At 33.7% G+C, this 23,570-nt stretch overlaps 4 protein-coding genes across 4 annotated transcripts; all 4 read right to left on the bottom strand.

The window, feature by feature from the left end:
- On the bottom strand, positions 5,757 to 7,295 carry LOC104790078 (serine/threonine-protein kinase OXI1-like). The gene is made up of 2 exons (XM_010515780.1): positions 6,859 to 7,295; positions 5,757 to 6,777 (listed from the first exon to the last, which is right to left on the bottom strand). The coding sequence occupies exons 1-2, from the start codon at positions 7,233 to 7,235 to the stop codon at positions 5,892 to 5,894; spliced, it is 1,263 nt and encodes a 420-aa protein (XP_010514082.1). The 5' UTR covers positions 7,236 to 7,295; the 3' UTR covers positions 5,757 to 5,891.
- On the bottom strand, positions 12,536 to 13,684 carry LOC104790070. Its single transcript, XM_019228048.1, has one exon. It carries the CDS (start codon positions 13,525 to 13,527, stop codon positions 12,712 to 12,714), a length of 816 nt encoding a protein of 271 aa, XP_019083593.1. The 5' UTR covers positions 13,528 to 13,684; the 3' UTR covers positions 12,536 to 12,711.
- LOC104707851 lies at positions 17,002 to 17,519 on the bottom strand. Its single transcript, XM_010424287.2, has one exon. It carries the CDS (start codon positions 17,476 to 17,478, stop codon positions 17,002 to 17,004), a length of 477 nt encoding a protein of 158 aa, XP_010422589.1. The 5' UTR covers positions 17,479 to 17,519.
- On the bottom strand, positions 18,196 to 21,465 carry LOC104747072 (peptidyl-prolyl cis-trans isomerase FKBP62). Its single transcript, XM_010515761.2, has 13 exons — positions 21,163 to 21,465; positions 20,987 to 21,073; positions 20,495 to 20,755; positions 20,329 to 20,403; positions 20,158 to 20,238; positions 19,874 to 20,068; positions 19,696 to 19,788; positions 19,412 to 19,587; positions 19,198 to 19,320; positions 18,967 to 19,113; positions 18,752 to 18,879; positions 18,527 to 18,623; positions 18,196 to 18,414 (listed from the first exon to the last, which is right to left on the bottom strand). Exons 1-13 carry the CDS (start codon positions 21,347 to 21,349, stop codon positions 18,376 to 18,378), a joined length of 1,689 nt encoding a protein of 562 aa, XP_010514063.1. The 5' UTR covers positions 21,350 to 21,465; the 3' UTR covers positions 18,196 to 18,375.

Here is a 23,570-nt window from a genome sequence, read left to right as displayed (position 1 = left end):
ATTGTTATGTATGAAGCAAATGCTTAAATCATTGCTCAACATCCTGTGGTGAATGCAAGCTGCAAAGATGGGAAGAGTTTTAGTTACAATAGTAACATTAACATTGCTGTGTTTGTTGCTGTTAATGGCGACTTGATTACGCCTGTTCCACAAGATGTAGATAAGGTAACCAAATGTAATGTAAGTAGCTAGGTTTTAATTGAACAGAGGTAAAGTCTTAGGCTGGTTTGTTTGAAATGTGCGAGAGTCATTTTTGGTTTTTTTTTGTTGAATTTTCATGGTGATGTGCAATCTGTACATATGACAATGATGAGAATATGTTTGTGTGTGATATTTGCATTGTTCTTCGCCATCCTGAGGCGAAAAATCAAAGTATCAATAAAAATATAGGTACAATATGTGTTAGTGAGACTTTAGATTTATACAATCTCTCTTTGCATCTGCATAAGATACATAAATATCACGTGTTGGTGATTATAGTCTTGTGTATGGATCAGTTTGCTGAGTATTTGGTTTTCATGCATTTTGTAATTTATGCAGAGACATTGAAGTTGCATGTTTTTGAGCAGGTGTTAAAAGTTTCTTAAGTGCTGCTCTTATTCAGATTCTTAAAAAGGGAATCAATTTTGGTTTGTATGTTCAAACCAAGGTGGAGTTTTGTGTCCTCTCTGTGGTGAAACAAGAACCGTATAGCCAAAGGGTTTTTACCGTGACGTTACTCTGAAACGTGTAAAGTTTGGTTTGGAATCAAACAAAGGATTGATTTTCAAGGTATTATCTATCTGAAAATGTGTGCTCTTTGGCTTTGATCATCTTTGCCTCAGGTGGAGATTTGTGAAGATGAGTAAGAAAATGGTGACAAGATAAAATCAAAGACTAACTCTGGTTATTCTTGAAAAACCCCAAAATTAGGATCAACCATTGCAGGCATACAGGTGTTGAACCTTGGGACCATCAGAACCACCACACTAAAGAGAGGGTGAGATAGGGATATTGGAAGTAGAAGAAATCAATTTTAACATTGAGACAATGATGTGTCCATGTAGGCAAACAAAAAACTGATGTGTATTAATGTTATAATTTTGTTGGTTATATATTTTAACTTATAGAGAAGTTTTTTGTTTCATAATATAGGATGTTTTCAAGTTTCTATCCAACTTTTAGATTAGTTTAGTATTTTATATTATGCAGTATTGTTTATGATTGGTTGAACTTGTTAAAAGTACAGATTTCTTAATATGAATGCTTTAGTTAAAACATCCTATATTTTGAAACGGATGGAGTATTTTTGTATTGACAATTATTTTCTAATTAACATGGTTTGGAACTGATGCTATCGTTACTGAATGATATCGATTTTTCAACAATTTTTTGTCGAAGTAATTAGAAATATAGAATATTCGAAAGCTTCAGGGAAAATGAGAAAAAAACTTAACTTTTAAAAAGTTATATTCGTCATTGGATATTAATCGTCTCAAAGGTTCATGCATCTACCATTTCTTTCCCTTTTATATTCTGAACTGAAATATGTATGCTAAACAAAAACAAAATCTGAGCTTTTTTAAACCACATGGTGGTGGGCTAGTGGTTCCCATCAGATTGAAAGAATTGTCCTATTGGTACAGGTCATGGATCAATTCTCCCCAAATGCGGAATTACTATACATTTACTATGTGGCTACATAGATATGAACCCTTGCTTACGGCCCATTTGAATAACCGGAGAAAGGTTTATCTGTGGGTTGCACCTCGCCTAGGAATTAGTTTCGGGTCCCTCCATAGACCTGGAATTTATCCTGAATTATTATAAAAAAAAAATCTGAGCTTTTTAGACTTACAATGAAAGGGAAAAATGCATACACAACCTTCTTGATATTATTAATAAAAAGTATTATATATGCTGTGGGGAAAAAAAAAAGAAGCTTTGTTGGATTCGTAGTGGGAGACAAAATCAATTCAATGAGCGTAAAATATACCAAGAAAAAAAAAAACTGGGCGCTTAAGCTATTGGTGTGTCTTCTTCGTTGAGACATATGAGCTTATAGAGTAGACCTAGCTCGTTTGAACAAAAAAAAAAAAAAAAAAANAAAAGAGAGTAGACATCGTATTTCTATAATTTTTTATTAATATATTAGATAGCTAAACCACATATGATGTTAGAAAACTCAAGCACATAATTTACATAACGTTTGGGAGGCAATCAAACGATTGACAAGTCAAATTCAAATGCCAAAATTATACTTCCTTTCTCTTGTAAAAATTGATTTAGAAACTTTTACATATTTTAACAAAACAATGATTATTAAGTTTAAATATATTTTTTCTTTGACTAAAGAGATATTATTTAATTTTAAACCAATAATAATTCAAAATTTTAAATATTTTCAATGATTACTTTTTGAAGTTTACAAAACATCAATCTTTATAAAACAAAAATATATCCCAAAACATCAATGTTTAGGAGACAGAGGGAGTACTTTTTAGGAAGCCAGAGTCGTGCCTACGTTATGAGATAAGAAACTCTCGCCTACGGCATCATATTTTGTGGAAACTTTAGGAACCTATATATGTTGATAATGATTATGAGTTATGACATCTCCTATATATTATTAGAGAAATACTTTGGGAAAAAAGCTGATGTGTCAGCATTAGAGAGTTTCAAGCACCATTTATCAATTAACTCTCAAAATATTAACTTATTTACAGTTAAGTGCCATTGTATTTGTTTTTTTTTTTAATGTGTAATGAAGAATAGGGGATTAACTAATGGGCCTCGAGAAACTGTAAAACCCAGTAGGAAACTAAGTTGGATTAAGTTTATATATACCCCTTAAATTATACCACTATTATAAAATACAAACACAATAAAATTTGGGAAAAAATAATGGTTTCTGTTCAATTAAAAAAATAATTTCCTATGTATAAAACTAAAATATGTATTAAACATTCACTAATTTTGTATTATATTATACAATACATAGTTTTGAGTAAAGATGTGTATACATATTATTAGAAATTTGATTTTACCACAGCCAATTGTATCAAAAATTAAGTACACATAATTATAAAAACTGTTATGGCATTATAAGGGAAGATACAATAATGTTTCATAAAATACTATTACAAAATTATGTTATTATTTTTTTCCACTGTAAATACAATCCATACTGCAAATATAGAAGACAATATTGAACTATTTAAAATAATGAAGAAATTTTTAAAAGAAAATTCGTATATGTCAAATAAATTAAATAATAAAGATAAATCATATGTTATAATTTAGAGTTAAATATATCTCGCGACGCGTGGGTCCTCTACCTAGTATATGTATTATTATATTAAATTAGCTAGTTAAGTTAGATAGAGACTAATAACAAAGTAAATTATTACAACGAGGGTATATATTATGTAAGAAATCTCAAACGTCCACTCATAAGGTATAAATTAATCCGTCTTTCTTTGTTCATCTTCATCCAACTTTCTTAATTATTTTTATATATTAGATAAAACATTTTGTATATTACTATAACTATATTAAATGATTAACCTAATATTTATATTTCATTTGTTTTTCATACTTTTTCTTATTCATTGATAATTGCTTTTGTTTATGGAACTGTAAACTTCTACTTAAGATTTTATATATTTATTATAAATATTTAAATACTAATATATATATATAATAGTAATATTTGTTATATATATTGTTGATATTAAACCATCTTTTTTTTGCCTATGGCATCAAAATACCTTGGCACGGCTCTGTAGGAAGCGTTTTAAAACATTCATATGCCAAAATTTTAATTATATATGAACATAAAAGAATCTCGTCAAAATGCATTCAAAGCAGATATGTACAAGCATCCTTTTTTTTTGGGGTCAAACTAGAGCTATATATGTACAAGCATCTATTAGATGCGAGTGTACGACGAGAATATGTTAGACATTATGAGGAGATTGCCACTCCCGACAGTCATCTTGTCTACCATAACTAGCACATTGTGCTAAAACGGAAATTCTTATCATGTTAGAGCATCGCATATAATCTTACAAAACAAAAGAAGTGGCATAGCAGGTCGATCCAACAGTAGATATGACTGAAGAATATATTTGAGGTGTACTCTACACTCTGCACTCACACTTTTATAGTATTAAACTAATTAATCTAAAGCTCAAACCCAAACCCCCAAACGTCAAAATTCCAGTTTATGATATTATTTTTATAAAAACAACTAAATTATTCACCTTTTTAAAAAAATATGAACCCAAACAACCCAGTGAAATGTGAAATGAAGGAGTATGACACAACTGTTAATTCGCCCATACCAAAACTCATACTTTTAACCGTGCGAATCTATAACCCTACATCGCTAATCTATTAACTCTACATCCTATAAAATCACAAGTATTTTTTATTTATTTTTCAATCAAAAAACATAAAATAGAATATATATATAGTCAATTATAATTATACTGAAGTTAAGATGAGCGGAAATTAATCATTTAGTAAATTTTGATCATAGTCTTTTTAGATGTACAACTAGAATTTTATATTACCTATATTATGAAGGTGCATTAAGTGCGGAGATATGTTCAAACATCTCTCGTCAAGATGTATTTAGTGCGGATATATGCGGACACGGAATTCTCTTTTAGATGCATTCAGTATAAATATGTCCAAACATCTTTTTAACGTAAGAATACAAAAGAGATAGATACACTGATAGACAGACAGACAAACAATCGTTTTTTCAACAGATACGTGTTAACTACCGTAAATAACATATCATATCATACCAAAAAAGATAATTTATACCACGCTAAAGCATCATTAAAGTAAATCAAGTGGCATGACGGGTTGATCTAACAGTTTGTTGATATGTTATAAAAACCTATCCATTGACTACCTCTCATATATGCCATCGATTATGAGCATGAGATATTAGTCCTAGATCTTCTATTGTTTCCTTTGCGCTAAGCTTCATTTTGGTTCTAGATCTTCTATGCGTTCATTGGATCATTCATTTGTACAGTCATATATATATGAACGTTTGTAAGGGAAATACAGTTCATTTCAATCAAACTGATGTTAAGATAAGAAGAAATTGACATTAAGTAGAAGTTAATTTTATTATTGTAATCATATAAACTATTCCATAAACAGTTATTATTATCTTGACAACAAAAATGTCTGAGATTTTGTGTTTTTTTTTTAATACCATTTCCACCTTTCATTATTCTTATAAAAGATTGATGGACCTATTTTGATATAAGACAGGGTCCAGCAACAATTTGAATCTACCACCCTCTCTACTTACACTAAGACCATCTCCAATGGTTTTCCCTATTTATCCCTCTATAATAGAGGATCTCTATAATAGAGATGAGTTTTGCTCCAATGAGTTTTCCTATTTTTTTCCTCTATAAAAGAATATTCTAAATAGATACTATTTTTATTTTATAATTAATACATTTTATTTATAAAAATTGCAAATTAATCCATTTTACTTTAATTTTTGTAACACTTTCATAAAATTATCTTTTGCAAATAGTAGTCTCAATATTTTAAAATAAATATTTATACTTAAATTTATATTATTAATTCTTAAAACTACTTATTTTATTTATTTTAATCATAAATAAAAGAAGTTAAAGATTAAGAGGACTACCTTAGAAAAAAAGTAGTTCAACTTTATTTATAGAGGAAAAAATAGAGTTTCTCTATATATAGTGAAAAAAATAGCAATCTTTATAATAGAGATGAAAATAGAGATAGATTAAAGCAAAAATTACTTTATAATAGAGGTTAGAGACAAAAATAGAGGACCATGTAGATGCTGTAAAGCTAAACCTTCTCTCTCTGGTAACAGAACATGAACAAAACAAATTGAATTAAAATACCAAAAAATTGTTATCACTTTCCAAATCGTGATTATTATTATTCAACCCCTTAACCCATTCCCCATTTTTTTCAGCATTATTGTTATTATTATCATCATCACAAGTCTGTTTCTCACGTTCTTCTCTTGCTACAAAAACCTCTTGGACGATATTCTCCACGTCCATTTTTGTATTTACATCTTTGCCCTTACCACCACCGTGGTCGTCCGGCGGTGGAATATACGGCGGTCTAGAAACCAATATCACTTTCTCCCAATCAATACCTTTGAAGAAATCGTGACCTTTGATTTCCTCAACGTTGATCCTACGGCTAGGATCTTTCTCCAACAATCTTCTTATCAAATCACGCAACGCCGTCGTTTCACCGGTTAGATTCGGCGGTTTAGATAAAATCTGGTAAAACGTCTCTTTCCGGTTCGATCCTCTAAACGGCGTCGTACCATACAACATCTCGTATAGAACCACACCTAACGACCACCAGTCAACGGCGAAATCGTGGCCGTCTCCGGCGATAACTTCCGGCGAAACGTACTCCTCTGTTCCTACGAAAGAATTCGACTTTTCTCCTGAAGAATCCGACACGGCCAACGTAGATGATGATGAGCGCACCGAAGTCGATTCCTCCGGCGAGATCCCTGAGTTACAAAAACTTGAGAAGCGGAAGAGAGGTTTCTTCCTCGTCGTCGCCGGCGATGTTTTAGACGGTGACGGTGAAGGTTGCGGCGTTCTTGGAGCGAGGTTTGTGGAAAGATCGAAATCGATTAGCATCAAATGCCCATTTTCTTGGATCATCACATTGTCCGGCTTCAAATCTCTGTATACGATTCCTTGATTATGTAAATACTCAAGTGCTAGCACAAGCTCCGCCGCGTAGAATCTGAAATCAAGAAAATAAAAATGAATAAATCAAGAACATTCTTGAAAGACTTTGTGGTCTAATAGCAACAACAAAATTTACCTGATAATCTCGTCGGAGAACATGTTTTCCGATTGCATTTTCCTTAAAGAATTGAGATCTCGACCGGGACAGTAATCAATGGCGTAACCGATGACTTTATCGGTAGATAAAACGCCGTGGAGAGAAGGAAAGAGAGGATGATCGAAACTGTTTAATACTCTTTGCTCGAAACTGACTCGCTTATACTCATCTTGAGTCTCTTTAGCATTCTTCTTCTTCTTGATGGCTTCTCTAAGTATAACTTTCAAAGCAAGCAATTTAGATTCGTCGTCTTTGACCAAGAACACAACTCCTTTAGCTCCACGACCTAGTAATGACAAAACCTCGAGTCGGTTGAAGTCCAGAGCTCGGCTCTGTTTCTCATCTCCCTCTCGCATATTGTCTAAATTATTATTAGCTCTGTCTTGAATTAAGACAGCAATGACAAAGGTGACTTCTTATATGTGTATATTATATAACTTATAAGCTTCTCAAAGGTCCCTTAATTCTTCTTGCCTTGCCGGGGAAGATTTCAAAAAAGGTGAAATAAAATTAAAAAAAAAAAGGTCAAAAGTAAAGAAACGAGAAATCGCCTGAGATTCGTTGCCATGCGTTTGACCAATTTAGTTCTGAAACAATTAAAAAAAAAAGTGATTTGTTGGTTTGAACAAAAATGTATTATTCGACGTGTCGGGGACAATTACACGTGATGTTTCTAGAGGATGTGACGTCCGGGGTGACGACGTTTACGTTGAGGCGAAAGCACCTAGAAGGCGTGGAGGAGGAGAATGGGGGAGTTCAATGCCTTGGAAGACGCGGCGGCATCCGATCGTGGAAGCTTTGAACGGTCCATATAAGAGACTACGTTATGGTCTTATGGACTACTTCAACATTAATAATATAATAATTTCATTTCTAAAGCCCCCAAAATGGGATTGATTTTTTTACTTTTTAATTTTAAGAATGAACTAAAGAGACAGAAAACTTTTTTTTTTTTTACTTATAAGTTATAAACTCAAAAAGATCCTATACTTTTCATATTTAGTGTGTGAAAAATATGGTAATTATCAGTTTTCTAAAATAAAAATAAAAAAAGTAGGTATCAATAGAAAAAGAGTTGGGTACATTTACTAATTTTATGCTAGTTTTAAATGAATCATAGAAGCTTTATCAAAAATTGATTTGTTAATATAAGAATTACTAATGATTGAAATCAATTATTTTAAATCAATATTAAAAAAAGCTTATGTTTTCATATTTATCCCAATCAAGAATCTAGAGACATTTCCAATTTTTATGCTAGTTTTTAAATATATTCAAATTTTTAAATTGAAAATTTAAATAATAGAGTATATTTACAGAATTTTCAAAATAAAGAAAATTTTAAATTAGTAGAATATATGCAAAAAACAAATACAGTTTCAAAGATGACTGATGATGTATATAAGCAAGCATGCAAATAGTTGATCAAACAAGATAAAGCTGATGACAATTTCGTATCAACACAAGCATATGGTGGAAACGATAAGCCAAAATAAATAATTTAAGAAATATATTTTGAAAATCTACAATATTCACGATTTATGTTACTTAAACCAGTTGAGGTCTCATGCAATGGGAATATATAAGTTATTAACTTATTACATTCAAGGTCGTGGTATGTAACTAAGAGAGTCAAAGCATCTACCACATTGGTTTAGAACCTCTCATGTGTATCTTAATATTAACGTATTGCTTTTTTAATGTAATCCCCTATATACTAAAGAGAAGCATTATCACAAAAAAAAGCTGATGTTAAAGAGAAATATTATCACAAAAATAGCTGTTGTGTCAATATTACAGAGCTCAATGCACATTTTTGCAAAATCCCTTTAATTTTTCTAATTAATTATATTTTTGTGCCATTGTATTACTTTGCACAAAATAAAAAGTGCATAAGCCAAAACCCTACACATACCTATCCTCACCTATAAATACATTCTTCCTAACATTCACGAGAGAAAACAAACAAACTTATCTTCAATTTTCACATGCCTTTTTTCACCAAGCTTTACATGAGTCTTTTTTCATCATGGTTCGAGCGTAATAGCCAATACTAATCATCTATAAATATCATTTATGGTGAACATCCTCCTAAATTCGTTTATAAAGTGGAGAAGAAAACAGTGACAGAAAAAAAAGAAAAACTGTATTCTTTACCAATTGGGAACCTTTATTCGGTAAGTATTCAAAGTTTTATGATGATCAAATCCACAGTTTAATTGGTAAAAAATATGATGATGATCAAATTATCAATAATGATGATGATCAAATTATCAAATATGATGATGATCAAAGTACAAAGTTTTATGATGATCAAATAAACAAGAATAATCACATAACTAAAAAATATTCAAAAGTAAAGACGATATTTAAGGAGAATTTCCTATAATTTAGTCGTTTTTATCCTATTATTTAGATATTATCTTTAAACAATATTTAATTTCCTTATAATTGTTACAAATCAATTTGTAAAGTAAACTGAAAACGTCTCCAACTAACTTTTTTTTCCACAATGTAAAATGATACTGAGTATAAATAAAATGATATTAACTATAAAGATATTTAATCCCTAAAATCACTCAAACTATTTAAATCAAACTATTCAATTTCAACCAACTAAATTTAAATTCAAATATATTAAAGATAAATTTGGTACCATCAAAATCGGACAATTAAATTCAAAAACTTATAAATGTAAACATGTTAAATTTAGTTATATTTTCAGTAACATAATTTTCGATTTGATATTACCTAACATACAAAACTGAATAGATTTTAAATATAATTTAAATAACAATTTTCCTTTTTTTTCTTAAATATATATGTCAAACCGAAACTAACAAAATCTAAAAAATAACTAGATTTTTTTTTGTTAGTATTTTAAAATATTTTGGAGTAAGGCTAAAAAAATATTATACCCCTTATGGAGTAAGGCTACCGGGACGGGTTTGACCCGCTTAAAGATTTAGGTCATTCGTTTCGAGAAGTTTTAATCCTTTTTATGGTTTTTATCTGTTTCATAATTAACAAGTTTTATACGATTCCGATTAATCACTAATTCAGTAAACGTTAGATTCAGGTATATTGTTTTGTGAATCTTAATTTTATGCGGAAACCTTTATTATTTCAAAAATCACAAACTGGATGAAACCAAACTAATATAAGTTTGAACGGTAAATAATTTAACAAATAATTATATCTATATATGTAACTCTATGTGTACATAATATATTACAAACATTATAGTAAAAATAGTTTTTGAAATCAATCACGCACGTATGTGCGGGTCCGTACCTAGTTTAATTATATATTTAAATTTAAATTTTAAAACAAAACAAGTGTTAACAGAGTTTCTTTATAAGAGCTCATTACTATTTCCCCTGAGAACCTCTCTCTCTCTCTTTTTCTTTTTCTCAACATTTTAATCAAAAGTATCTTTTTTTTTTGAACAAAATTAATCAATCAAAAGTATCTTGTTAAGATATCCCATATTAAATGGATTTGCAAGGCGTACAATTAGATATTGATCATGTGTTTCTTACAAAGATCCCTTACATATGACCAGTATTCAAGAAAGCATTAAGCGGTATCTAGGCGGTGACCCAGCGCCTAGCGCCTAGAACGCTTAGACGGTTTTTAAGCGGTTTAGGCGTTTATAACATAAAACATTATATATATATATATATAATTATATAAAAATATCTATTAGAAAAATAAAAAAAATTACAAATTATAAACAAAAGTAAGAAAAATACATTTATTTAAACTATATTAATAACATATAAATGTTTATAATTACATATATAGATATAAAACTTAATAATTTAAATATATATAGTTAAAAATCAAAAATAAATATTAAAATAAAATTTATGTAATTTTAAACGGTTTAGGCAGTCTGCTGAACGCCTAGCGCCTAGAACGCTTTCTTGAACACTGCATATAACTATATAAATTTGGAAGTTGATCGGAGACGTAAAAGATTTAGAATTCCAAGATAGAAGTTCCCAATGGAAAGTATAATGTTATAAGTCGAAAAAGAAGCATTGATTTGTCAAAAGTGGAAGTTTTAGCTTAGAAAACCCTTACCGGTTTCTTAATTTGCAAGAAACTGCTACCTACGGTGGAGCTCTTGTGTTTTTAAACGGTAGAGAGAAGTGGTAAAACGGCTGAGATGACGTATCATGATTGGATAAGTGAAGGAGTTTGCGGTGGACGCTTCTCTGCTGAAGTGGAGAAGAGAAATGTGTTATTACTAGTACCGACTCAATCAATTTTTGTTATGCTTCACATTTTAACCTGTCCACATAATGTGCTATGTTTCATTGGCATATTCTCCGTTATAATTTTTATCCAGTTTGACAGATACATAAGTATTTGACATTTTGGTCTCATTCTAAGATGCTGATGGACATTTTGACCTCTTAGTCTTTAATTTAATAATTCATAACAAACCCTTCTTTTCTTTTAACACTAAATGTGAACATCGCGTTAACCAACTTTGTGGGTCAAAAAATACAAATCCAAAAGAAAAAAATAATATTATTTAGATCATATCACTCAGATTGAATAAATTGAAGTAGTCTCTCCAACTATTCGCCCACACGTTATACTAGTCGGCCTACTCCATACTATATATAGGTCACGTCCTGATGAACAAACGAGCATTGACGGCACCCTCATGATCAAACCCTAAAGATCGGCAGCTTACAGCGTCATTACTCAAAGGCTTCACTCCCAAACCAGATCCAACCTTTCTTTTGTATGGACCAAACCACTTGTGTTGCAAATAAGAGCTTCTCCGCCACGGTGGGAGAGACAAGCCACGGCTCTTCATCGACCGCTTCGTAGCGTCACATGNTATATATATATATATAATTATATAAAAATATCTATTAGAAAAATAAAAAAAATTACAAATTATAAACAAAAGTAAGAAAAATACATTTATTTAAACTATATTAATAACATATAAATGTTTATAATTACATATATAGATATAAAACTTAATAATTTAAATATATATAGTTAAAAATCAAAAATAAATATTAAAATAAAATTTATGTAATTTTAAACGGTTTAGGCAGTCTGCTGAACGCCTAGCGCCTAGAACGCTTTCTTGAACACTGCATATAACTATATAAATTTGGAAGTTGATCGGAGACGTAAAAGATTTAGAATTCCAAGATAGAAGTTCCCAATGGAAAGTATAATGTTATAAGTCGAAAAAGAAGCATTGATTTGTCAAAAGTGGAAGTTTTAGCTTAGAAAACCCTTACCGGTTTCTTAATTTGCAAGAAACTGCTACCTACGGTGGAGCTCTTGTGTTTTTAAACGGTAGAGAGAAGTGGTAAAACGGCTGAGATGACGTATCATGATTGGATAAGTGAAGGAGTTTGCGGTGGACGCTTCTCTGCTGAAGTGGAGAAGAGAAATGTGTTATTACTAGTACCGACTCAATCAATTTTTGTTATGCTTCACATTTTAACCTGTCCACATAATGTGCTATGTTTCATTGGCATATTCTCCGTTATAATTTTTATCCAGTTTGACAGATACATAAGTATTTGACATTTTGGTCTCATTCTAAGATGCTGATGGACATTTTGACCTCTTAGTCTTTAATTTAATAATTCATAACAAACCCTTCTTTTCTTTTAACACTAAATGTGAACATCGCGTTAACCAACTTTGTGGGTCAAAAAATACAAATCCAAAAGAAAAAAATAATATTATTTAGATCATATCACTCAGATTGAATAAATTGAAGTAGTCTCTCCAACTATTCGCCCACACGTTATACTAGTCGGCCTACTCCATACTATATATAGGTCACGTCCTGATGAACAAACGAGCATTGACGGCACCCTCATGATCAAACCCTAAAGATCGGCAGCTTACAGCGTCATTACTCAAAGGCTTCACTCCCAAACCAGATCCAACCTTTCTTTTGTATGGACCAAACCACTTGTGTTGCAAATAAGAGCTTCTCCGCCACGGTGGGAGAGACAAGCCACGGCTCTTCATCGACCGCTTCGTAGCGTCACATGACTCTCTCACGATCGTCCTCAGATTCTCTTCTTTCCCGACAAAAACATTAGGAAGCAACTGCAACACACGCGTGTATTCTTGCGTCGGCCTTGCGATCTCAAACATTACGAAGTAACGGACGGCCGTCGGCTTGTAAATGACGTCAATGAAATCGTAACTCCCGGCGGTGAGTTTGGCCGATGAGCTCCATTTGGACACACAAACCGCCGCATCGTGGCTGAGATCTCGCAGAAACGAAGCTACCTTGTTCTGGAAAACAGATTTGTTCCTTGACCTAAAACCGGAATATGCCTCCGCGGCTCTTGAAACGTGAGCTAGCAATAGATTCCAATAAGGATCAGAATCAGAGAAGGTCACCGCCATCTTCAAGATCTCCTCACTAGCTTGGGAACGTTCGACTACAGAATTCTCAGACAGGTCGGAGTCAGAGTCGTCGTAGAGTGTCTCTTCGTGGCCATCGTCGAAAAACCCGTGTACAAGCTCGCAGAGTCGAGGAGAATCGTGGTCTAGGATGCAACCGTGGCTACTTAAGATCCGAGCTTTAGCTTCGTCGTCGAGTGGATCAGTGACACGTTTGGTGCTTGAGAGAACAGCCATTGATATTTGAGTGAATAGAGAACTATTTGTGATTGATGTGAGAATGTTAGTGTAAAATGTAAAGCTGAGAGAATCAAAATATAAAGTGAGTTATGAGGAGGATTTAGCTTGGAATATTCGTAAATTTCTATGTTTTTAGTTTACATTTTGTAATTAGTTTCGGGAAAAACAAGATTTGGTTTTAATTAAGTCTTATCTCATTTGAGGTTAAGACCGATGCCTAGGAAGTATATCCGAATGGTACCTGAGGATTATTCCAGTTCGTAAGATATAGTGACGTGGACGGACGAGATTTAAAGCGTCTACAGAATATCGTCTTTTGTAATGGGAAAATTCCCAAAAAAAACCCCAACTAATTTTAATTTGGTCGTTTAATACCCAATTGTTTTTCATTGGAAAAAGAATACCTCACTTAATTAAACGTTGTCGATTAAAACCTGAACATTTAAACGTTTGATGAATCAAACATGCGACTTAACGACTGTTAAAATGTCTAACGGAATTACTAAACCGGGTTAATCGTGATCAGCATGTGGGTAATTGTCTTATGTTATTTTACAACAGTGTCCTTCGCCATTTACCCCAAATCGAATTGGGAAACACGAACCTTAAATCCCAATTTCACTTCTTTCTTCTCCTCTTCGGCTCTTCTTCGCGAAAAATTGAGAGGGGAGATGATTGTAAGCATTTGATAAGTTGCGGATTGATTTCAATCAGTTTACGAGTTAGTTCTGGGATTACCAAAAAGATGAGGTATGTCGTGTTCGATTTCATTTGGGATTTTTAGGGTTAGTTAATTTCTCGGATTTCTGGGTTTGAGGGTTGTGGAATCGAGTGTTGGGGAATCGAATTTTGGGTTTAGGGTTTATAATATCGGATTTCTATGTTTAATTAGTTGATGAATCGAAAATCTGATTTCTTTGTTTTAAGGTTGATGAATCGAATATCGGATTTCTGGGTTTAATTAGTTGAGGAATCAAATATTGAATGGTCTGTGGTACTAACTCTTTAATTTCTTCTTGTCTAGTTGTTTCGAGTGTTTGAAACTCAGAATACACTACAGAGGAGATGTTGCATTGAAGGATCAATCGTTTGACTACATAGGAGGGGATTTGAAAGACATGTTGATGGATCCTGATTTGATGACATGGTCAATATTCGGCGAATTTTGCAAAGAGAATGATGTTAATGGTGAAGTAGTAGAAGTTTGGTACAAGCTTCCACAAGAGGATTTAAGTGTAGCAAGATGTATCGGAAACGACAAAGATGGTGGGATAAGAGAGTTGTGTCTTCTAGCTGGTATTGGTGGTGTAGTCGACATATACATTGACAATGTCGTCTCTATGCCACAACCTTTTCCTCTTCCAAATGAAGGTTATGTTGTTGAAGATGACGAAGTAGAACCCGATGAAGAGGGTGGAGAAGGAACAAATGTTGAGGAAAGAGGAGTGGCTGATAATGGTGAAGATCCAATAGAAGAAACAAGGGTAGATTCTGATCCTCGGTTTGAAGCTTTTTACAAAGAAATTAACAATGAAACAAAAAGTTGTAGGAGCAGATGATGAAGAAGCAGATCCAAATACGAACAAAGTTGAGGAAGATGCTGTTGGTGAAGACGATGAAGAGGAATTTGAGAGACAGTGTTTTGATGCTGAGCGATCAGAACATGTGGTAGACACAGACGATGAGTGGGATGCATACGACCAACAAGAAAGAGCGGCATCAAGGTCTAACTACACCAAGGATAAAGAACCATATCTGTGGTTGTTGCAGAAATTTCATAGTGGTGAAGACTTTAAGGATCAACTTTTGCGGTATGTTTTGAAGACCAATTACGATGTCAAGCTGTGTAGATGGGGTGCAACAAAGCTGGCAGCTATATGTAGGCATGAGAACTGCAAGTGGAAGATATATTGCTCTTCCCACAAGCGTACAAGGAAATGGATAGTTCATACATATGTCAATACTCACCACCATGGTATCAGTGGAAAAGCTAGGATGCTGAAACAAGGGGTCATTGCGAGGATGTTCAGAGATGAAGCAAGAAGAATGCCTGGATTGAGGTGGACTGACATCAAAGACGAGATTATGATGAGATACACACTGTCAATTTCTAAGTGGGTATGCCAAAAAGCTAGAAGAATGGCATTAGATATGGTGATCAAAACACAAAAGCAACAGTTTGCAAGGCTCTATGATTATGAGGCTGAACTTCAGAGTTCTAATGCTGGTATACACACAAAGATAGTCACGATTCCTCAAGCATCTGGTAAGCAACAATTTGACAAATTTTACATTTGTTTTGATGCTTTAAGAAAAACATGGAAGAGTTGTTGTCGGCCTATAATTGGTTTAGATGGGTCCTTCTTGAAATGAGAATTAAAGGGTGAGATTCTAGCAGCTGTTGGGAGGGATGCAGATAATAGAATCTATCCCATTGCTTGGGCAGTAGTTAGAGTGGAGGACAATGATTCTTGAGCTTGGTTTGTTGAAAATCTCAAAAAGGATTTAGATTTGGGATTAGGAAGAGGGTTAACAGTGATCTCAGATAAGCAAAAGGGTTTGATTAATGCTGTTGCTGACATACTTCCAGAAGCAGAACATAGGCATTGTTCCTGACAAAAGGAAAAAGCGTGGACGTCCTAAGAAGTTTGCTAGGATTAAAGAACCCGGTGAATCATCAACCAATCCAGCAAAGGCTTCAAGAGAAGGGCTTACTGTAACTTGTACAAATTGTAAGCAACCAGGTCATAATAAAGGAACTTGCAAAAATCCTACTGTACAATCAGGCCCTACACGCAAAAGAGGGAGACCAAGGAAGCGTTTGGTAGGTCCTCTTCAATTTTAACTTTGTTATCTTTGCTTTAATGATGTGTTACATGTTACTTAATCTTCTCTTAGAATAATGATGATCCATGGAGCATACACAATGCACCAAAGAGGTGGCAACAAGCTCAAAGCCAATCCACTCCAACTGTTGCTCAAACCCAATCCACACAAAATCCTGAACATTCAAGTGCTCCAGCCTCAACCTCAACTGGTAGAGGACGTGCACGAAGTCGACCTCCTGGAGTACGAAATGGTGAAGGCAAGGGTCGTGGTAAAAAATCAGATGAAGCTCCTAAGCCCCCTATCTTCTTCATGTCCCCTTGGACTGACAAAGTGTTCGATGTTTGGCAACCGGAAAAAAAATAGGATGATTATGTTTGATGTTATTGACCTTGTAGGATGGTTTGTTTATGCTTGGGATGATTGGTACGATTAATTACCTTGTAGGATGGTTTTTTGATGCTTGGTATCCTTGTAATTTTTTGGTAGGATACCATGCTTAATTTGAACTAAACGGCTGTTTTGATCAATGGGAATGATTTCTTAGGAATTTTTGCTTGCAAACAAATGTTACAAACATACTACGACAAACATGACATTCAAACAAGAACAACCACAAAAGACAACAACACAAGACAAGACAACCTACTTCTTCCCCATTCCAATTATCATTCTAATAACGACAATGAAACCTCCCCAAGACAACACGATGAACTGCCACAACAGTTTCTCCCTCTCATAACCTGTCCTAACTTCATTTTCAAGCTGGTTCTTCTCTTGCTCGAGTTTATTCACTAACCCAATATTCATAATTGGAGAACCACGCACACCTTCTTCCTTCTTGTTCGTTAGAGATTCTTTAAGCACATTAATAGTTTCTTTCTGTCGGCATATCTCATCTCTAGCTTCTAATAAGCTACGCTTCTGCCATCCATATGGCTTTTCTTCGTCTGCCCAATCAACGAACCCATGAACACCACATCTGTAGAATCTTCTTCCTAGATTATCGTTTGTCCACGATTTTACAACCGTCGACGGTCTTCCACATTTGCAATTCGGACTCCAACACCGGCTCATTGAATTAGATGCTGACCCAGAACTTTGACTCACCATTGTCTCCATTGTCGCGAAGAAGAGACAAAAGAGGAGAAGAGAGAAGTGAAATTGGGATTTAGGGTTCGTGTTTTCCAATTCGATTTGGGGTAAATGGCGAAGGACACTGTTGTAAAATAACATAAGACAATTACCCACGTGCTGATCACGATTAACCTGGTTTACTAATTCTGTTAGATATTTTAACAGTCGTTAAGTCACATGTTTGATTCATCAAACCTTTAAATGTTCAGGTTTTAATCGACAACGTTTAATTAAGTGAGGTATTCTTTTTTCAATGAAAAACAATTGGATATTAAACGGCCAAATTAAAATTAGTTGGGACTTTTTTTGGGAATTTTCCCCTATTGTAATTCTCACAAGAAAATATTATCCGATCCATTATTGTGGTAACACCTTATCCGAAAAGTTAAAAGTTCGATTTTATTCAATCAGTCATCCATGAAGGCCGACGATTTCAAGAGTAAGCTTGTGAGGGTTGGTTTGGATCGATCGACCATGAGATTGACGGAGATGAGTTGAAAGAGATGTAAAGATCTCTGAAGTAAGAATCGATTAGAGATCTCCATTCTTTGCTCACTGATCTGAATCCCGCGATGTTCTTCAGTGGACACTTCTAAAATCTCCATATAGCAAATAATCTCGGTATCATATCAAGAACACAAGGGAATCTTGAAAATTAGGCCTTTGGCTTTTTGCCTTCATGTTCTACCAACAGCAGACGAATTTTTAAAAAAAACAACACATGCGATTAAATCACTAGCTCAAGTCCAATGTTATCTCATCATACAAGTCCCCTGTTTTATAAATCTCACTAACGCTCAGTTTGAAAAACTAAAAAAGCATTGCAACAAACGAAAAGAGAAGAAAATGAAAATGCAGAGTGCTAGGAACGTTTTCAAGGGCTCAGGTGCTCATTGCATCTCCATCTTTTGATGATTCCTTCTGCAGATTCCCACCAATACAAGATTTGGTTAGCATCATAACAATCCCACTTTCTACTTATATCTTCTTGTAACATCTGACCAAACCATTTGGATTAATTACAGATACTTACAGTTAGTTTTGCAAACATGTTTCCATAAAACTTCGCTTCCTTTTTGTTGAATTCCTTCATTTTCTCCTTCAACCTTCTCTGTTCCAGCTTCACTTCCCTGTCATTTGAAAATAAAATAGCAAATACAATGTTTACTTTAGTGTATGAGAAGACATTGCAAAAAAACTATTCCATGTATATAGATAAGATATAGATAAGATGGGTATAAAGACTAAGAGAGAGAACCTGTTGTTGGGATCGATTTCAAGGGCCTTCTTGACATCAAACTCAGCCAAGTCTAAATCAGCCAACTCCATGTATGCTTGGGCTCTCCTGTATAAGGCCTTCACATTGGTGCTTTCTAGCTCTAACACCTAAACACCAAAAGCACCATTTACCTTCAGCTAGGTTTTGAAACTGAAGTAAAGGATTTGTACTCTAAATCAACCAATAATTATTACCTTTGTGCATAGTTTTTCAGCCTGCTTGTAATCTTTCAATTTGAGTTTGCAGGCTGCATCGTTTAGATTGCACGCCACCTTCAATGCTTTTGCTTGCTTCTTCTCCTCTTCACTGAAGGATGTGTCGTATTCAATGAATTTGACAGCCTGAGAAGAAACTAAACCATGTAAGATGATGTCCAACATTAATAAAAAGTCACATATCAACAAGCAGCTCATAACATTATATACCTTCTCGTATCTCTTGGACGCCAGGGCGTATTTGCCTGCTTTAAACTTGGAATTTCCTTCTTCCTTCTTCTTAGTAGCAGCTTCTATCTTTTCTTCAGTGTTCATGTCCCACGATTCCCTTTCCTAAATACCCAATTACAAACAAGTGTTGGACACTTATACTTGCTTACTGGGTAAATTGTGAACAGCGTAAGCATCTAGAAACTATACTAACCTTGTCGAAAGTCACAAGATCAACCTCATAGTAGACAGTTGAGTTTGGTGGCACCACAGCCAATTCCTGTTTTGACTCATTAGAACCAAAGGCGTACTCAGGTTCTACTGTCACCAATGCCACTTCACCCTTTTTCATCTTCATGACAGCTCTATCAAGTCCATCGACCACTTGCTCTGTTTAGGCATCCAGCAAATGATTTACCATGATAAGTAAACCAAGAAATTCCAAGTGGTCGTCTTTAAGAAAGTTCAAGTGAGTGTTTACAGGAAGAGTGTAGTTACCTTCATCTGTTTTGAACTCAAACAGTTCCTCATTCTCACCATGACCTTTCTTCAGGAATACAGTTCCATCTTGAAGTTTCCCTATCAATTTCACTGCCAGAACGAAACAAAGAAAAGCCTGGTAAGAAACCATTAAGGCTGGTTAAAACATCAGTGTAATAAAATCCGAAATGCAAACCTTTCGCAACTGCCCCCTCGTTAGGACGCTCATATCCTTCCCCTTCCTTCAAGATTTTCTTCATAACCTTGTTATCATCAGTTACTTCTGAAACTGTTTTCCAGGAAACTAACTCCAGATTGATCTCAAGTGTCGCATTTGGAGGAACAGCACCTTCACCAGCAGAGGCAGGTTTGCCCTTCTCCCCAAAACCATCTGCCCCATTTATAAGAAGATTGGAGTAAGAGAAGATATACACACCATGGCAGAATTAGGGGAAAACAAAGTGAGGCAACTCGTCTTACATTGTGGTTTAACTGTCAGAAGGACCTTTTCACCCTTTTTCATGGTTTTCACAGCCTTAGCAAGTGCGGGGCAGAAATGTCCTATTAACCACATAGATCACAAAAACTGTCAGAGAGCGAAAATATTGTCCAACATGCCCATCACATCTGAAAAGAAATCAGTGCACTAACCATCTTTAACAGTGAATCCTACACCATCAGACTTCCCAACAATGGTACCATCGTCAAGTTTAGCCTCGAACTTAACTGAATAAACAAACAGGAAATACCGTTAGCAAAATCAAACACAAACCAATCTCTAAATCTCTTGGATACTCATAACAAAGTGAACACATACCAAGAACTTCATCGAGATCCTTTGGGTTCTCCCACTTCTCTCCCACAGCAAGAATCTTCTTAAACACACCACCATCTTTGCATATGTCCTTCACACTAACCCATGTAAGCAACTCCACATCAAACCGAAGCGTGGCGTTCGCAGGGATTGTCGGCGGTGAACCAGATTCACCATACGCTAGCTCCGCAGGGATAGTGAACACAGCGTTTTCACCTTTCTTCATTGTCTTGATACCAATATCCCATCCTTTAATAACCTGACCTGCAAAACCACAATGCCACGATAACAAACAAACAACCAAAAACCAGAATAAGCCAACTCAACCACAAACCAGTACTCGATTTTTAACAACTCAATAAATCAGAAAGCTCGTTCTTACTGATAAACACTATAATCGCTAATCACAAATCCAAGATACGGAAACTAATAGGTCTTTAGGAATAGTCAAATCAAGCTAAACAATCGAATCGAGAGAGATGAGATTCAACAAACCTTGTCCAAGAGTGAATTTAAAAGGCGCTGCTCTATCACGGCTAGAATCAAACTTCGTCCCATCTAACAAAGTCCCAGTGTAATGCACTGCAGAAAAACAAAACAAAATCAAAACTAAGCTTCGTTCCAAAAAAAGCAAATCGAGAGCTTAATCTTCGAATCGATTTTGATGATACCTTCAACTTCATCGCCATTCTCAGGAGTCTCGTAACCTTCACCTTCCTTAACAAGCTTCTTCTTCAAACCTTGTTGGATCTCTTTCTCTTCACCGACTTTGAGATACGCCGCGGCGTCGCCGAAATCCATGTCCATGTCGTCGTCGTTCATTCCACCGACCGGAGGCATCTCGAAATCTGCATCCATCTTTCTCGATTCAATTCAAAGAAAACGCAAAAGAAGAATTAAAATCGCGTGAAAGAGCGTGACTCGACTCGATTTATATATATGATAGGTTGGTTGAGTTTTGGGGTTGAATAAAAAAGGGTTCTAGAGAGTTCCTTAAATCTTTTAAGCCAAGGGAGATGACGGAGTTAAGTGACAGAAAGATTGTTCCAGAAGCACATGCTGTTTAGCCTTCGACGCCGTCAACCAACCTATTGGACCATTGGGCTTTATAATTCATTTCTTTTTTTGCTTAACTCTTTTAATAGGCAAAATTAAATGTCAAAAATAGAACAAATATAGATTAGGCCCAACAAGGCTGGTTAACAAGTAAACAAATCTGACCCATAGATAAATATACTTAGACCACTAAAACCATCTCCAACATATATTTTTATTTTTTACTCTATTTTAGAGTAATTTTTTCTAATTTATCATTTTATTTTTGACTACAAAATAGATTTAATATAAGAAAATAAAGTTGAGAACAGAGTTGCTCTTGGATTTGACTCTAAAATAGAGTGAGGCTAGAGATATGTTTAGAGTGTTATTAGTTTGTGATTTAAATAGTATTTTAATGATTTTAAATGTTATGTAAAATCAAGATTTTGTTTAACTCTCTTAAAGTTTGGTGTTATTAATTTGTGATTTGTAAAAAGTCATTTAAAATCTTAATGAATATCCAGTTATTGGATTCATAATTTTACAAAGTCATTAAATTTTTTTGTGTTATTCAACTAAAACAAAGAATATCTAATTGTTGATGAATTAAATTATTATGTTTTGGTTTATGATTTTATACATTTTTCTTCAAAAAAAACAAAATCATGAAAAAATCATCAAAATAGAAAGATTCTTTGGACAAACTAAAAGAATATAGAAAAATTAATCAACAATATTGTAGAAAACTCTCTAGCAATCTCTTACAATCTTTGATTTATTCATTTTCTATGATTTTATTCAAGTAATCAAAATTCGTTTTAAAGTAGAATCTATTAACACTATGTTTTTGTTTTAGATTTTGAAAAAACTGAGTTTTTATCTATTCAAAATTATGCAAATAGTGGTGTCATGATAATTTAATTATATTAAATTTAAGACATAAAAAAATATGACACCAGTTTGAATAAGTGTTTTCACAATTATTTTACATCTTTTTAAGATTCGGACAAATATTGAACCACTCATTTTTTTTGTTAAGAGTTGTGATGGATTATTGATAAATTGAAAAAGTTAAGTAAAGGTAATGAAAAGAGATAGAGAAGTGAAACAGTATGAAGATGAGGCCGGAAAAGAGTACAAGAAGACTAAAAACCTTACCTAGAAGAAAATCCATGATGGTGCTAGTTTCCTGTCATGGATCTTTCAAAGAAGCCATTTGTGAAAAAATCTGTGAGTGGAGCCAGCTATTTTGTGAAGCTTCTCATGGAGCTAATTGGGTATGGTGATGAGTAGGGAGACGACATCGAGGAGGGAGAAGACGGTTTTAAAACACTATTAGTGACAAGTTTTGTTATGTTATCGATGCTTTTTTTTTTGTATATGAGACTCTCAGTCGTTAATGCTCGTTTCTTTTACTATTAGTATATGTTATGTTGGAACAATCATGAATTGATTGTCATTAAATTAGCTTTGAAAATTATGAGCATAATTAATTAAACTTGGCATTATTAGGGATAAATAGATTTTAACCCTGCGATACATGCATGCCTATATATTTTAATATTTTTAAAAATTTATAATTTATGTTGTATGTTGTAGATTTTTACTACATTTCTTATATTTTTATATAGAACTCAGTAATTTTTATGAACGTATAATATGAATATTGAATATATATTTGGTTAATATGTAGATTATTTTAATTAATTTAGAGGCCTTAGTAAAACTGATTATTGTTAATTTCGAACATTATAGAGAAAGATAAGTCTCAAAGTTCCAGCTCACTCTTTTACATTTGTTTTTTTATCTTTCGTAAAACTGATTAATTAATGGCAGATCTTTTTGCAGGTTTTTTTCCATACTAAATGCGTATAACAAACCAAGTGGAATTGGAGACAATTTTGTCTGCAGTTCAAACCATTTGTAGTAAGTTATTACTGCCTTTCGTTTCTATTTCGAAACTTTAATAATGGTGGAATTTTATTAAAAAAATACTTAAATGAATGGCATATAAACCATTCCTTATTAGCTTTACCCCTTA

This window comes from Camelina sativa, chromosome 1 (genome assembly GCF_000633955.1).
Source record: "Camelina sativa cultivar DH55 chromosome 1, Cs, whole genome shotgun sequence".
Lineage (NCBI taxonomy): Eukaryota > Viridiplantae > Streptophyta > Magnoliopsida > Brassicales > Brassicaceae > Camelina > Camelina sativa.
Note: the sequence above shows the minus strand (reverse complement) of the source record. Positions and strands in the feature narration are given on the sequence as shown.